This window comes from Anastrepha ludens, chromosome 3 (genome assembly GCF_028408465.1).
Source record: "Anastrepha ludens isolate Willacy chromosome 3, idAnaLude1.1, whole genome shotgun sequence".
Taxonomy (NCBI): Eukaryota; Metazoa; Arthropoda; class Insecta; order Diptera; family Tephritidae; genus Anastrepha; species Anastrepha ludens.
The window spans coordinates 100676153-100693217 of NC_071499.1; the positions used below are offsets into that span (position 1 = coordinate 100676153).

At 34.1% G+C, this 17065-nt stretch overlaps 1 protein-coding gene and 1 long non-coding RNA gene across 5 annotated transcripts in view; one reads left to right on the plus strand and one right to left on the minus strand.

The window, feature by feature from the left end:
- The window catches only part of LOC128858614 (sodium-dependent nutrient amino acid transporter 1-like), a 33216-nt gene extending 16151 nt beyond the window's left edge, over positions 1-17065 (minus strand). The window contains exon 1 of one of the 2 annotated variants that reach the window (XM_054095031.1): positions 16763-17065. In XM_054095031.1, coding sequence (XP_053951006.1) covers positions 16763-16795 — 33 coding nt within the window. In that variant the 5' untranslated portion in view covers positions 16796-17065. Of the gene's footprint in view, positions 1-8812; positions 8912-16762 lie in introns of those variants that run through there. The other variant, XM_054095032.1, reaches the window with a different exon arrangement.
- LOC128858616 (uncharacterized) lies at positions 6629-8681 on the plus strand. Of its 3 annotated transcripts, none has more exons than XR_008454038.1 (5): positions 6629-6703; positions 6956-7254; positions 7347-7808; positions 7874-8030; positions 8085-8681. It is a non-coding gene; the product is annotated as an uncharacterized LOC128858616 (long non-coding RNA). The 3 variants fall into 3 exon arrangements; XR_008454039.1 differs by lacking the exon at positions 6629-6703 and adding an exon at positions 6715-6760; XR_008454040.1 differs by lacking the exon at positions 6629-6703 and having other exon boundaries at positions 7033-7120; positions 7188-7254.

Below are 17065 nucleotides of genomic sequence, written 5' to 3' on the forward strand. Positions count from 1 at the left end.
CGTCCGTATTGGGTTGTAAGGTTTGTGATACGTTAGCAACTCAACACGTTCGTAGACTCAGCGGACGGGTTCAAGAAGGGGTTTTGGATTCATATGATATCACAATTACATGCCTCTGTGTACTAAAAAAACTGTCAGTAGCCTCTTCAACTAAACAAAGCATGAACTAAAAATTCTAAAGCTTGTCTAAAATCTTTGGAAGACCTCGGAATTAAGATGCTTAACATATGTACAATGAATTTTCTAAAAAGATAAATGCATATCAAACATCCACACATACATATATTTCTTTATTTCTTGTAGTAGACAAAACAATATTCAGATGAAGTTTGCTATTAAAAATATTTTTACAGCTTACTCTGTACTTGAAATAGCGAGCTTACTTAGAAAACAGAGGTTGAATGAAATGCATACATATGTACATAAATGTAAACAAATTACTAATTTACACAGGTAAAAAAAATTATCATGAAAATTTAACCAATTACGCCTGCCGCGTTCACCAATCTAAGTAACCCATTAGGAATATTGAAAATATGACTAAATAAATACAGTTTGGATTATTTTTACATTTGTAAAGCTAAGTCATTAAATTTTGCCCGCTGCGAATACAATCTAAAAAGTAATACATAGGTATATTGGAGACCCAGTCCGACCGCAAATAAAACTTGTTTTCACAAATAAGATGAGATAAAATAGGTGTAATTGGCACGAATTCACTCTTATATATGGTACATATTATATTTGCGATGGAAAGGAGGTGATATGACTCACTTTATTTCAGTCATTCCTTTAAAGGTGTATAAAAAGAATAAATTTAATATCTTTTCATACTTCATAATTAAAAATTTCAAAATTTCAATTTTCAAAATTTTTTTGTGGTGCCGAAATTCTGCCAACATAAGATTTAAATACAGCATTGGTTGGTTGGTCAAAGTGGTGATTCATCCAGAATCCAACTAGCGCTTCCGCGCCATTTTTTTGCACGCATCCTCGCTATCCACTTGTTTAACGGTTATTTACAGCATGACCATATCCACTATATGCGGTTTAAGAACCTCATTAGGTTGCTGACGTCTAAGCCAGGTAAATTAAAGAATATAAATGAAAGATTGTTTCCTTTTTCTCCGGTTGTTTGTAACTGTGCCAGTGTGTGTCGTGAGGGATGTCCATTTTGGCTGCTTGTTCCCGGGCAGACAAACGGCAGCTATAACTGGCTGGCGTCCCGTCGTTTCATGTTTATTGTTTCAGGTAGAAGGTGGGCCGTAACGTTTTGCTAATTTTGCATTTCGTTTAGTCTCTCCATCTACAATCCGCGATTCGGAGGTATTTTGAGGAAATTGCATTCTTGATTGCACCCATACGTAAATACCGATTCTGCAAGAACGTTATTCATAGCAGATCCTCCCCTTGCCAGTTCATCTCCTTTTTCATTATCTTCAATGTTCCGATGGCCCGGGAGCGACACTTCAGTTGCATTAGTTTGTTCGGTTTTAATCTCACAATTCACAATATTTCCAAGCCATTCACAGAATTTTCACAAACATGTAATTTCTCCTACTTTTGTTTGTTTTGTTCGTCCTACAGTCCAATCGCTTTGGTTACCTTTTAATTTATGGGTATAGATACGTTTTTCAATCTTCTTCTTGATTATGCTTGTTGTGAAATTGTTCTGCCGGCTCGGAAATTTTTATTCATCTCATAGCAGTCGGTAATTTGCAATCCAGAGTACTTTTCTATTGGCACAGGCCCACAGTGAGAAAATCACCGATCATATATTAAAATAACACTCATCACTAGGGCGAAGAAGCGTGAAGTACCGCATTGAGTAATGAGTAATAACTCTATATAGTATATTAAACAATTTTAATGAGGAATTTTTTGCATATATTTGTAGGTGCATACATGCGTACATACATTCGTAAGTATGCGGGCATGCATTGTCCATTAGCACAAATTATAAAGTACTCCGGTAACGTTAGTACCGGTTTTATTGAATGCAACAACTAATAAAATTGAATATGAAATTAGCATTTACATTTTTACACCTAGTGCATAAAAGAGTTAGGGTATTTCCATTTTAATGATTTATAAAGATTGTTTTGAAAACCTCTTCGAGGAGCTTCAGTGGCTCTAGGAATTGTATACAGGTGACTTACTAATTATGGATGTATTCCGAAAATTATACCGCAAGTGCAAGGAAGGTTGAGCTTCATCATCAGTTAAGTCCGATATAGAGTGGTATATGACAAAAGTGTCTAAATATGACCTGAAGACGGCTGGTGTCAGTAGAATGACAAACTGGCAATCACTGTTGTGCTATTACTATGTCTTTCTTATAATCTAATAGATAATTTCACGGCATTTACTTTTTGAAAGTGATATCCGGCATATGTCCACCGCGACTGCGAGTTAGACGGTCCATTCGATCAGTCCAATTATTTTACTACTTTTTCTAACAAATCTGGCCATATGGTGTCCATGTTGTCAAGTTGGAACCGAATGTCGACGATGTTTAGCTGATTAATTTGTGCAAATAAATATTAGCGCTAACCATTCACCGTAACGAGGGACCGATGATGCCACCAGTGCTCTATGAATTTCGCGAACAGGTTTATTTTTTTAAGTGAATTTCCACAATTTGGAAGCGTTATTCTGGCGTTAAACGATTCATGATGACTTGCAAAACCTTACTGTACAGAAATGACAACACAGTTTACCATTCTCAGCTGTCAAATCATAGTTGTCGATATCGATTGCACTTTTGCAGCTAAAAAACAACCGATATCAACGATTTATTGGAAAATATTATTTTTCGGTGTTCTTCAAATGTATTATATAAAAATCTTTATCTGTCTGTAGAATTTGCAGGATGCGTCAATAAACGGAAACTGAGTAGCCTTCTACGAAGAGAAGTAAATATAACAAGCGCTAACAATCCCCCTTGGCTCTGAAAGCCGCCACATTTGTTGGTCTCTCATTGATTACGAACGAACAAATAACAGATGCAGCCTACGCCTCAAATACTAGACAAATTATGCTCCAATATGACATACCTCAGATACTTCGTTTGTGTGTTCATACAACCTTTATATAATATATAAGTATTTTCATCATAAATGTTAACTGCATAGATATGTACATACTTATCTACCATTTAAAAAATTTACATAATACCTGTACTTTTATCTCAATTTATAATCACACACTTCAAACACAAATACTACATAGTACACTGTACATATGTACTTATGTATATCTGTAGACTAACCGTAATGCAGAAACATGCATAATATAATATATAGTATAGCAAACAATGTAAAACAACTCACTTTCATTGGCATTGGATTATGGTGTAGACATTAACGGGCTATAATTCATACACCCATAACTATTTGTTCTTTTTTTTTTTTTTTTTAGCAAATTGAATTATCTTCCCCTGCAGTGAAAAAGTACACTAGGAACATTAGTATATACACATTTTAGTATTTTTTAATTTTTTTTATTATTTTTATAATTATTTCAATCAAACATAATCATCATAATTTTTGTACCTGTAATGTGCCCAATGGCCGACGCTTCGACCTAAAAGATCTTTAGTGTCCCACTACATCTTTTGGAAGTAGTTAAAACTAGTCCTATTGACTGGCACTAATACCATTAAATGCATTACATCAGGTTCTATTTAACCTAGATGTTCCCTGCCTCAGACTGGGAATCGGTTGAAAGCCAAATTTTTTCTCTGTAAATGTTACGCATTGCGAACAAATTTCAGAATATCTGCACAAGGAGCATTCTTGACTTCATTCATATATTTGGTATATATATATATTTTTCGGTGAAGGTTAATATAATATGCTTATTGATTCCACTCGCCACCAGGTGGCGCTGCCGAAGGCCAAAACGAGGACCCGGGTAACCCTAGGATGTGTTTTTACATTGTGGGTATCAAATTAAAGCTACTGATGAGTGCTTTAATACAGAGTATTTTTCAGGTCTCTGAGTGACCAGGGTCTCGAGATATAGCCGAAAAGGTGGACCAAGGTACCCTTGGATGTGTTGGTACAATATGGGTATCAGATGGAAGCTGTTGATGAAAGCTTTAAAGTGAAGTAATTTTTACTGCCCGTTTCCGGGATAAAGAAAGGAGATGGAGCTGGAGATGGATGAGGAAAAGGAATAGCTACAGGAAGAGGAAGAGGAAGACCACTTATTATTAAAAATTAAAAAAAAAATTCTAAAAAAATTGTAAAATGTTACATATACGCTTATTATATAAACATTAATCTGAAGTCAGTTATAGTGAAAAATTCATTGTGTCATTGCCGGCGTGATTGGTCATCGTTTCCTTAATTTTTTGCAGAAAGGTTATGCTAATATGAGATATTACCTATATCATTCACATATTTACGTATTACCTGTGTACTCACAAATATACGGTTGAAGCAAATATATGTCAGTTTTTTTACTTCGCCTGGAAAAGTTTATATAAATTTAAGAAGAGTAAATAGAACTTATTTTATATCAGACTTCACGCAAAAAAGTAATTTGCACCTGAACACATAGCTGGGTTAAAGTAATTGTATGGGAAGAGTGCACGATGGCACATAAAAAGTCACTGGAAGCGCTTGATAGGACATTACGAGATTTACGTAGTAAAAATGAAATGTTTGGTCGTGCCTTAGTGCTGCTGGCAGGTGATTTTAGACAAACACTGCCTGTTATTCCTCGAGCAACTGTAGCAGATGAATTGGCTGCATGTTTGAAATCAACATATTTGTAGTGACATGTTCAAACACTCAAACTAACTTCAAATGTACGTGTTCTAATGCAAAATGATCGATCAGCTGCTGAATTTTCACAGCAATTATTGGATATTGGAAATGGCAAAGTTCCTGTCTATAATTTAACTGGCTTAATAACTTTACAACCAAACTTTTGTCAAATAAGTCAAACGAAAGAACAGTTAATTCAAATTATTTTCCCAAATTTGCCTCAAAATTACAAAAATCATGATTGGCTTAGTGAACGAGCCATCATGGCTGGCAAAAATAAAGATGTGAATGAAATCAATACGGCTATTTTGGCTAACATACCAAGTCCAGAACAAACATATCGATCCGTTGACACTGTTACAAATCAAGATGATATTGTAAATTATCCCACTGAATTTTTGAATTCCTTTGATTTACCTGGATTACCGCCATACATGCTAAACTTGAAAATAGGAGCACCGATTATTATGTTGAGAAACATAAATCAACCACGACTATGTAATGGCACTCGATTAACAGTTAAGAGATTGATGAATAACGTCATTGAAGCAACAATTTTGAATGGAAAATACTCTGGTGAAGACGTTTTAATACCGCGAATACCAATGATACCATCGGATATGCCGTTTGAATTCAACCGTCTTCAATTTCCTGTTCGCCTTGCATTCGCGATTACTATTAATAAGTCAAAAGGCCAAACTTTATCAATTTGTGGTATTGATTTAGAATACCCATGTTTTTCTCATGGCCAACTTTATGTTTCATGCTCAAGAGTTGGTAACCCTTCGGTATTGTTCATTTATTCAACAACGCATGGAAAAACGAAGAATATTGTATACCAAAGAGCATTACAATAAAAAAAGTAATAAAGTAAATAACATCAAAGGTTTTTTAATTGCTACTACTATTTAAAACTTCTTTCATTACTATTCATGCGCGAGAATTCTTATAAAAAACACACAGTATTTTTCGGCTTAATTTAATTAATTAATCTAGATTTTTTAAAGACGACCAGCGGAACGGGCGGGTTTTCGCTAGTAGTTAATTAAATAAAGAAAAATAGGTAGGAGGTCGAAAATCTTGCAGATTCATACATGTAAGTCAAGCACTTGAAGAATATTATCGACTGGGTTTGATTAAAATCTAGTAAAATTTCTCAGTATTGAATGTGAAAAAAAAAAAAATATACCACAACAATCCATTTACTATAAGTACCGCCCAGGTGCACTTCTAGAACAGTCTAATTTATGTGCCTTATCATCTCCATTTAAGCAACTAGTAAATGCTAATTATTACCACTTCGGAACGCGAACTTTATTTGACCGATGATTAGCTTGCATAGGATGCAGATCTATACGCTTTTTAAAATAATTTGGAACCAATGTTAAATTCGACAGACAATATCTATGAAAGATAAAGCCGCGATCTTCCTCACGCTGCTACGTTTGTCAAAACACTCGATAGGGTATTCGCAGGACCGAGTACTCATACTTTAGAGACTGATATCACTACTCGACCCATAAAACGTGAAGTGATTCTCAATTTGCGAATCTAAAATAACGATTTTTCTTTCTCACTACAGATCGCTCAGGGTAAGTTTTGTTGCTTATTTTCAAAGATTAATAAATGGGTGTAAAACAATTTTCAAATTATTCTCAAAGATTTGTCAGTGGGTATAAATCAACTCGAAATTAAAAACTATTTTTCCTTTATATTGTTTCTATTATTTCCCACGCGTTTGCATTTATTTAAAACTATTCAATTCTTTAATAGACATTTCTTCAATTCCATTTCATTTTTTCGTAATTCCATTAACTCTGCAATTGTGATTAAATCTACAAAAGAGGAACAATAAATACATTCCACATGTACTATGATCACGACATCTAAATGAGTTTGCTGTATTTTATAAACACGATGCATCTTGTGTAAGTAATGACAACTCTCAAAGCTTGTTGGCGAGTATGCACTGGCGATCGAGAAAAGTATGCGGGGTGGAGGCTGAATTTATTATATTAGTTGTTATAAATTATATAGGAAAAATATTTTGTTTTAGTAAGAAATAAATTATGTTGTTTAATAAATATTTTTTGGCACATAGAAGTCAAATAATTACCTAACCTAATTCTTCCTTCTTCAAAACTATTTTTTCCATTGGTACAATCGAAATGGCAATCAAGGCCTAAGGATCGGTTAAGAGTTTATAAAGTAATTTTAAAGATCTCAGGAAGCATTTTCAGCAGCATTGCGCAAGTCTGCAAAGGATCCCGGGACAAAGTAATATTTAGTGGAATTACAGAGCAGACGAATGCGCAAAAGAACAGCAATCACTTGCACTAGCAAAAGTAAGAAAGAAAAACAAAATAAGTGCAGTGACAAATTCCTATCACGTGACAGTTAATTCAATTCCAGCTTGATTCAAAAGACGTAGGGCAACGCCTGAATTGTTTTAAAATACGAGTATCACGTGCGTATCACTGTGAGTCCCACATACCCATATAAACGTTTCATACGAGTATACTAAATTTGTAAACAGTTAATGAATAACTTTTTTTATTGACACTATTATAGTGATTCCGGATTCCGCGAATGTTCTTACTCATTATTTAATTAAATTAACACTTGAGCACCAATCAATACTGTATGTCTATACTAATAGAGTTGAACGTCACTACACAAACGAATCAAGATCTAACACGCTTTGCAACAATAGCTTAAACGACTTGAGGAATCGATATTCACTGCAGAGTCAAAGGCAATTTTATCCACCTTTACAATTTAAAAAGTAAAAAAAGGCAAACACATTTTCTGCACTTACTCATTAGCAGCAATGAAAGCGATTTGCAGCAGTACACCAAAATGTCACAATAATGGAAATTTTCGATTTACTTCCCCAATTCCAACACAAATTAAAGATAATGTGGGTTCCCAGTTACAGAGAAATCAAAGGCAATGTGGCCACAGACGCCACAGCAAAGTTCGCACTACAAGGACCAATACAGCTACAACAAGCAATATCTACTTGTAGATCAGGTATAAATGTGAATGATAAATTTCTAGTATATGCTTTATTTATTTATTTATGTATTTACTTACAGTCTATAATATACCTAGCAGACCTATAATACCTTCTGCTAAAATATGAACGAGACGTTATCAATAAAACGGTCCGCGGATGACATATGGCAAAAATAAATTTCATTATTTTGGGTGTTTGTAGTAGCCAAAGGCGTAAATTCGACAAAAGGATTTTAAGTAACTACTTTGTATTTATATAAGGTTAAGATATCTGACTGAAATTTATTCTAGGTAGTACACAAGTTGGATTTAAATAAGGAATTCAATTGCAATGACCCCTAAATTTTCGGTATATTAAGCAAATTTCACCAGGGAGTATATTAATCTTTATGTACTCGTACAATAATGACTATGCACAGAATAGCATATGTTAAAAAGTCGAAGAATTTCAAAACGCAAAAATTCAAAATTTACTAAAGAGATTGAAATATTGTTTTTAGCTATACAACTTTCAAAGGTTGCCTATCACTTTGCATTAACCAAATAGATCTTATATGAAACAAAATGAACATTTCGTTCCAATATATTATCATTTATTATATTTTACTTTACGGCAGAGCAGCGTAGGCGACACAATTGGTTTAAAATAGGAGATGTCCACTGACCTAAAAGATGCGAACATTTTATTTTTTAACCTTCATTTTGAAATCTTTCCCGTGTCCAGAAGTGCGAGAATTAAAATGATGTACAGATTTATTTGAAAAGGAAGCCAGGTTAAAATTTAGGCGTTCTTGACAAAAGCGCTTATACTTGAAAGGTATTATTAAACTTTGTTGAAGTATATGTATAAATATTTTATAAAAAATATAACTTTTGATAATCAATGAATGCGTAAGAATTTTTATTGGCAATATTTATTATAATTTCTATATATAATATAAGTAAAGTGCGCAATATAAAAGTTTACACGGCTTGACACCGCTCCGTATTTTTGATATAATTTAATTAAAATATCTCACTTTACATATCCGAAGAGCTTAGACTTTGCTTCAAACAAGTATGTTAAACAGGAAGCAGTAGTAGACGAACTACCCACACGTTGTGAACGCAAACTGCCGAACAATCATGCACAGCTGTGTGTACATAGAAAAGTGTAACAATTAAACACAGAGTTTGCTAAAATAAAATGCATGTATAGGGTGGGCCATGTAAAATTTGGTTTTTGAATCGGATATAAAATAAAAACTAATCAATATTTTTTCAAACTTTTTTTGACGTGATAACGTCTTAAAATCGATTGAGCCGGCCGCACGCACGAAAAAATGTGTCGTTATCATGCTCAATCATCGTTATCTTGCTCATTCGTCGTTATCTTGCTCAATCGCCGTTACCTTACTCAATCGCCGTTACCTCGCTTGAATTGCAAGCGAAAGCGCTGAATGAACGACAAAGAGCACAATCGGCCCCGCATTCGGCAACGTTCGACATCTGGCTCTCTCCTACTTGAGTGAGCATATATATTTATGTATATACGCTTTTGTATATAAATTCACATATTTGTATTTGGATATGCCATCTTCCTGTGTGCATGGTAATGAACCATTTCTCTGTTGAGAATAGGACGATGATAGGAAAAGTAGGAAATGAAAGGGGGTGTTTCGAGTGTAAAGTGTCTTGAAAAAGGCAAATCGATGATGTTGCCTCTTAGTGTTGTTGACTTATTAACGTCTGATGCACAATCGAAATTGAACATATCTTTCATGAATTTGAATGTTTCTTAATTGTTCACGTTTGTGTAAATGTAACTTGATCAATTCCATTACGATTCCATTTACCTCCTTCTCTATATCCATAAAAAATATCTATCAAACAAATAAAATTAAAATTTTATTTTGAAAATTGCAACCATTACATCAGTGTTTTCTTATGACGTTGTCACGTTAAACTATCGCCAGTAAACCGACTTTACAGACAACCTCTTTTTTTATTTTGAAGATTGAACATTGTTATTTATGAATAAAAAATAATATCGTTCAAATGATTGCCACGACTGGATTTACAGTAAACGGTAGCCAAAAGTTCGAGTGTAACTTTGGCAGTGTGTCAAGTTGCACCGTCCTGTTGAAACCAAATGTCGTCCATGTCATCCTCTTAAATTTTTGGAAACAAAAACTCGTTGAGCATGTCACGGTAACGCTTGTCATTTACTGTAACCGCGGAAGAAGAAGAAGACTCACCACTTTGGAAATAGGTTTTCAATATTTCCCAATTTTGTTCAAGCGTATAGCGTCCCATTTCATAAATGTCAAACCTTTAAGTAAATTATGAACACATTTGACATGTCATTTGTGTTACGATTCTCAAAAAAAATAGGTGGTTCAAAAAGCAAACGCTATATGGCCCACCCTGTAGTTAGCTGTGATTATGATAATGTGATTAACACCAACATTGATCATGGCGTGCCGTTAGCAGAGAAAGTGTGTATAACGTTTTTTTTTTCGTATTCTCTATGAATAGTGTACGTACTTCGAGTATCGCTGAGCTCCATAATTCAGAAGGTGTGGCCAATTTGAGACCCAATGTTAACCGGCTTTCAGTGAATTTGACAGAATCAGCTGAGTGGCCGACGTAACTGGGACCACGAAGCGGTTCGTTTATGAAAAATATAAGATCATGCTGCTTCGTTGCCATCTGAACAACGACAACGTGAAAAGATTTTGGCCAATATTAGACCATTAGCCAGCAAATTTGACAGAATGATTTAATTTCCAAATTGTATTCCTAATTGTGTCCACGTCTTGGCGCACAAAACACAAGCTTTTGGCGTAATAAGCCGATTTAAATATTTAAATAGAAAGATAGAAAAGAAGATGTTGAATGAATTATTAAGAAAAACATTTATTTAGTGGTTTATTTAGATGTATTGCCTATATCTTTTACTAAGAAAAAAAATGTCATTATTATTATTACTACAGTAATAACTGAAAACTGAAGAGTAAGCAACATTGTTGATAAATTAAGAAGCCAATTTTTTCTATGGAAGCGGGAAAGCTGCTTGAATACAGAATCTTTATTATTGAATCTTATACAAAAAATACAAAAAAGTTTAATTAAAGTTATTGGCGAATTTCAAGAATTGGAAATCAGTGTCAAAAGCTGCTCGAAAAGAGAAATTATTTTCTTATTTCACTGAAATGTGACCCATATTAAAATACAGAAATAAAATACGCGTAATTATGTCAAAAATTAAAAAAATTCACATTGCTGCTGAACGAGAGGATAAGTAAATTGCAAGCTGTTGGTTGTTTTCAGCAAGCATTTGTTGTCATGCAGGTTCTTAAAGAATAATGAAAGCTGACTTAAAGACTTGATCGTTTTTGGAGAGCAGGATGAACAAAATTTTAATATAGAATTGAAGTTTTTATCTGTTTTTACGAACGAAATTTTTATCTGAAACGAAATTTCAAATTATTTTTTTCAGTTACGTATTTATGAATCCTTACACAATTAGTAGTTCAGAAAAAACACTAGATTAAGTGGAGAAATCTCATAAATACCACTTTAAACCCTCGAATGCTATGCGATGTGGAAGAGTTCCGCACTGCCGAACAATTTTTAATAAAAAGGTTATAAAGACTGTGCCCAAAAATTATATTGTATTTATAAAATTATTTGAAAACTACATACACATACTCTGAGGAATAAAAATAAGTCTCTGTTTTACTTTCGCTCCCCTTTTAAGTAAAGATAAATTATGAATTTATCAGCCCAGGTTCCAACACACTGAGTTAGATGTGTATAAGCTGAGCCTGCCTAATAAGGGAAATATAAAATAGTCATGCATGCGCTATCTATCTAACTAACTGTAGCTAACTATCCGATGCATAAAATTATGGCGGTTGCATCTATTTGAAAATATACATATACACAAATAGATACAACAGCGTCGTTTTAACAGCAGTGGAATTTTTCCTCTAAAAGTGGCATCATTTAAACTAGGCATAACTCAGATAGTAGCAAAATGAGATTTAGAGTCGCTACATTTTAAGGAACTAGTTCCTGCACCAAGGGAAAATTCAGAGCAGGTGTGCGGGAAAATTGTGCTGCTGCAGAGAAATCTGACGTTTCCATTGAAAATTTTGACATATTCTACCATAAACACACTCAGAACGTTTTGATAACTGAGCCATATTATAGTAGTGTTGCGGTCTATGAAACGTATCTATAGTTATAATATGGGACTAGTGCCCTTTTTTATGCGATTTTATTACATTATTTCACATTTGTGCGGTTTTAGCATTTGAAACGTATCTATAGTTTTACTATAGAACTAGTAGCTTTTTTTATGCTGTTTTTTTTTATGCTGTTTCTTGCGGAACGTATCTACCGCATAAAAACAGAACCTACTGTATATGTATTTTTTAAACAACAACAAACCGCCGCAGGCGAAAATTTGTACTAAAAAATCGCGCGATTTGGTGTTCTAAATTTTCACTTTTTATGAAAATATTATTTTATCGCGAAAGTGAGAATTTTTGAAAATAATGGTTTATCGAAGGCCAAAGGTTAATTTAACTCTTTTAAAAACGACTACTAATAGTTTTATCGAACCTTATTGTTGGTTGACAGAGTTTCTTCGGTTTCGCCTTATTCTTTTCTCATTATCGTTGCTTTGACAGTTCGTGCAGAAGAACATTTGTAATACCGTGCAAAATAAATGTGCGGGGCGAACCAGCTGGTACCGCTTCGAATACTTTCAGAGCCGGAGTGTTTGTATCCATTCAGACGACATGACCCTTCTTATGGATTGGGCAGAGCACACTTAAATTCCAATCGGCAGGCATGCTTTCTTCCGACCATATTTTGCATAGAAGCTGATACATGCACCTTACCAGCTCTTCGGCGCCATGTTTGAATAGCTCAGCTGGCAGTCCGTCGGCGCCCGCGGCTTTGTTGTTCTTTAGCCGCGTTATCGCTATCGTCACCTCTTCATAGTCGGGTAGCGGAACGACAATTCCGTCGTCGACGATTGGGGTATCGGGATCTTCACATTCTCTGTGACATGCGGAGCTATCACTGTTTAACAGGTTCGAGAAGTGTTCCCTCCATAATTTAAATTGCTATGGATGTCAGTCACCAGTTCGCCGTCTTTGTTCTTACAGGAAAACGCCCCGGTTTTAAAACCTTTTGTGAGCCGCCGAACTTTCTGGTAAAAAGTGTGTTTGTGTTTAAGTAAAATAAGTGTCTGTAATAGGGCATTTTTTAAAGCTTATGCAAATATAAGAAATGGAAAGCAAACCCGAGCCACTTATAAGCGGCTTAATGAGTGGTGATCGCCTCTTTTGTAATGTTTTTTCTTTTATTTCGCAAATTAAACATTATTTTTCCCATATTTTAAAAAATAATTTATTACAAATGAAAACTACCAAAAGCATTGAATTTTACTAACAGAATGAATGTTAAATTCTATCAATAGCGACGTGATTTGTGTGTATAACGGTGCCTTTGCATAGCCTATTAAGATTTAAAATTCGGAATACTTATGTGATGTGAATTCAAGCAGTTCATGCGGTCATACCGGCTTACACTCACAATTTTTTTTTAATGTTAAAGTATTTCTTTCAAGAGGAAGCTAAATATGTATATGTAATATATTAAAAAATCAATTTTTGAACGTATACCCGAGATAAAATACTATTTTTTTGTACTTTCTACCAGGAAAATGAGATTTCCGAAACTTTTGTGAGGCACTGTCTATATACCGGGTTCCATTAGCTATACTTTTATTTCAACTAAACACTCTCATCGAGAGCAAGCATTCATAATTGTACGTTCGAAAGGAGAGGTGAGATTTTTTTACTTGAAAGTATCATACTTAGCGACTCAATATAATCTTCACAGCCGAGAAGCACAGAATGTTGCAAGCGTTACACTTCGGGATATTGCGCATTAGGGTGGAGGTTTTTTTGTTAATCGCTTTTGGCAAAGCTGCAGAAAGTTGGGTTTCTATTCCAAGAATAAGGAGCAAAGTATTCCAAGGTCCCCCGATACCGTTAATTTCTGGAAAAACGTTAAATTCAACCTTTTCATTTTCACTTCCCAAAATTATATACATACATGCACATATATTTACTTAAGACTTTTCAAATTCACTCAGACTTATATACATGGCCTTGTAAGGAAAGTTATAACGCTATTTAATGTTATTGTTGCATTTTATAGTATCAACTTATTTTGAGTGATCACAAGCCGGCCGGTTTCTATTATATCAAATATTATTATTTTTATTATTTAGCTTTAGTACAGCCATTAAAAACAAGTTTGAAACATAAAATCTAAAATCTATAACATTCATAGTTGTGTAAAATTTTGTTTAATTTTTAGGTAATAAATCTTGATTTTTATTAGCTCTTTTAAGGCAGTATTTCATTTTATGGCATAGCATTACAAATTTTAAATTAATTTCGATATTGTTAAGAATTGAATAAAATAAATTATGTTGTTCTTTCCTTTAAAAACTTTTAAGAATACACTTGTACAAATATACATAATGTTAAAAAATTACCGCGAATTGATAATTTAAAAAATCCCTTTAAAGGGTACGCAAATAATATGTATTATCTAAACATTATGTACTGCGTAAAACAGAGCAAATCCCTCGAAAAGAGCCGGAATTGAAGGAAAAACTAATGAATTTGTACTACGTAATACACCATCTCACAGGGTTATTTTTAGGATCGGATTTCTAATGAAAAATTCTTCAAAAATCATCCAGCGACCACCGTATTCACCTGATATAGCTCCGACTGACTTTTTCTCTTTTCAAAACTCAAATTACCAATTACCTTAATTCAATCGATAGAAAATATAAAAGAAAATTCGCGGCGAGATCTGAAGGCAGTTACGAAAAATGCATTTGAAAAACGTTTTAATGATTGGGTTATTCTTTGGCATACGTGTATTATTTCGGAAGGTGGCTACTTTGAAGGTGTTATCGTAAATTTTAATGTCTGATAAATATGAGGGGCGAAGTTCAACTAACTTTGCGGTGGACCGCAACTACGAGTACATATACTAATTGTGCGTGCTTCCGCACACAAAGATTTTTTCATTTAAGTCCGAATACCACATTTTATAGCATCGACGTACAACAAAAATTAAAAAAATGTAAATATTGTTTACCACTCTTATAATGAATGACATTTTCATCTCTATAAACCCTCTTTGGTTATAAAATGACGAGCCAATTTTGTATAACAGCGTTCGCCCCTCGACAGGCAAGGACGAGCCCCCAAATACATTTTTGCCATGGCCATCTTCTCATTAAAACCATCTTAGTAATACTGTAGTTCCCGCCATTTGTGGGGCAGCTAGAGCTTTTCGCGCCACATAATTAGTTTCAATTAATTGCAGCAGCCAACTTTCTCAGTTTTTAATTTTAGGTATCCATATATTGGTGAACAATTAATTAGCAGTACTCCCGCACAAATGCAGGTTAGAAGCTATTGCAGAAGTAAGCAGAAGAGAAATATGAAGATTTCGTGTTAAAATATAATTGTTTTAATGTTGTCAGTGAGATAAGAACAATGGCTGTGAATCAAGTACATACCATACCGATTAAAAAAAAATTATGAAATGAGCAACACAATGGCAATTGCGTGAAGTGTATGTATGCAATCAACAGATTAGTTATTGAATTAAGTAAACAAAATCATGATCAAAAAGACAATTGAAAATGATGTTTGCCGCTGCTAGCCAATTAAAACCTCCCTTTAATTCTAAAAGCTAAGGAAGGGAATCATAAGAGCCCCGCATGAGCGCATGACTTTATAAATAATTTCATATTAATCGAATTGTAATTGTTCAGAAAATCAAGTTTTCAACGGATTTTAATGTTCAAGCTCCAAATTCAAATTTTCAAATTATTGCATTCCACGGAAACTAAAGGTAATACCACGCATTAAAAGTGGTCATGATTTCGCATTATCTGGTGCCCAAAATTTGCCACCAATTAACTTGAAAACATGTTGCCAGCTAGTAGGTAGCGTTACTTGTTTGCACGCAAATCACTTATGACTAAAATTTGCTCGCTTTGTCACATGTTTATCTTTTGTGTTAAACTGGCATCACTAAACAAATGAGTTTATTTGGCACATTTATCAAATTCTTTTTTGCACCCGGACGATTTTCCCGAGAGGACACTACCACTTGCCTTTCTCTTGGTATGGAGATTGTAGAAATATTCTTCTCAACCTACCTAATCGGGGACTTTTTACCCCGGCCCGGAGTTCTCAGAGGGGCCCGGACTCAAGAGTAATTCGAATTATATGAATTAGACATATTTGGAAAGAGCCCGCATTTGCAATTTTCCCCCGGGGCCCGGATATGCTCTCTACGGCCCTGCGCACGCCACAAATAGAAGAAGGAGCTCGGCCAAACACCCAAAGAGGGTGTATGTGCCAGTATACTATATATTAGTAGATCAATGTGCTTGCACTTAAACCAAATGGTTTAACGAGAAGTAGCAGGTAAACTGCTACTGTGGTATCACAATACATCGGCAAAGGTCTAAGTGAGTTGGTTTAAAAACCGACAGCTACTTTTGCCTACCTACCACATATAAACTTTAAAATTAAACTGTATGTACCATAATTGTAAAAGAGCCCTAATTAAACTTATGCATTTTCCGAATACACTTGCGTTCACCTTTTCCTTATCCTGTAAAGTAACAAAAGTATGAGCTAGGGTCTTTCTATATTATGGTACCAAAAATCTGAGTTCCTTTGAAAAAAATTTAAAACAAAATATAATTCTAATACAAAAAAACATTACTTAATAAAAATATATTTAATTTTAGCCAATACTGCATATGTGAATAACTACCATTTTGTTCAACTAAAAACATAATTGTTTGAAAATAATTGCACTTTATTGATAATATTCCAACACATCTATTGGCAAACACTTACTTCCATTCCGACGTCACCATTTCTGGTGGCCATTTTGCTATGCCTTTATTAATTATTTATAACTTTTTTAAAAAAGTGAATGAAAATGTTGGGCGCTATTTACAAACACAAGTATGCTTCTCATTTGCCACAATTGTAGAAATTGCTTATTTATAAACATAGATTCAAGATTGTGTAGTTTATGTATGCAATTTTTCTCATAGTTTATTAATATCTATAAATCAAGTTCACATAAAAACTTTTCAGGTTCACCTCGACTTCTGCATTGGTTGGCGTTTAGCACTGAACTGTTTCAAAGCGCAC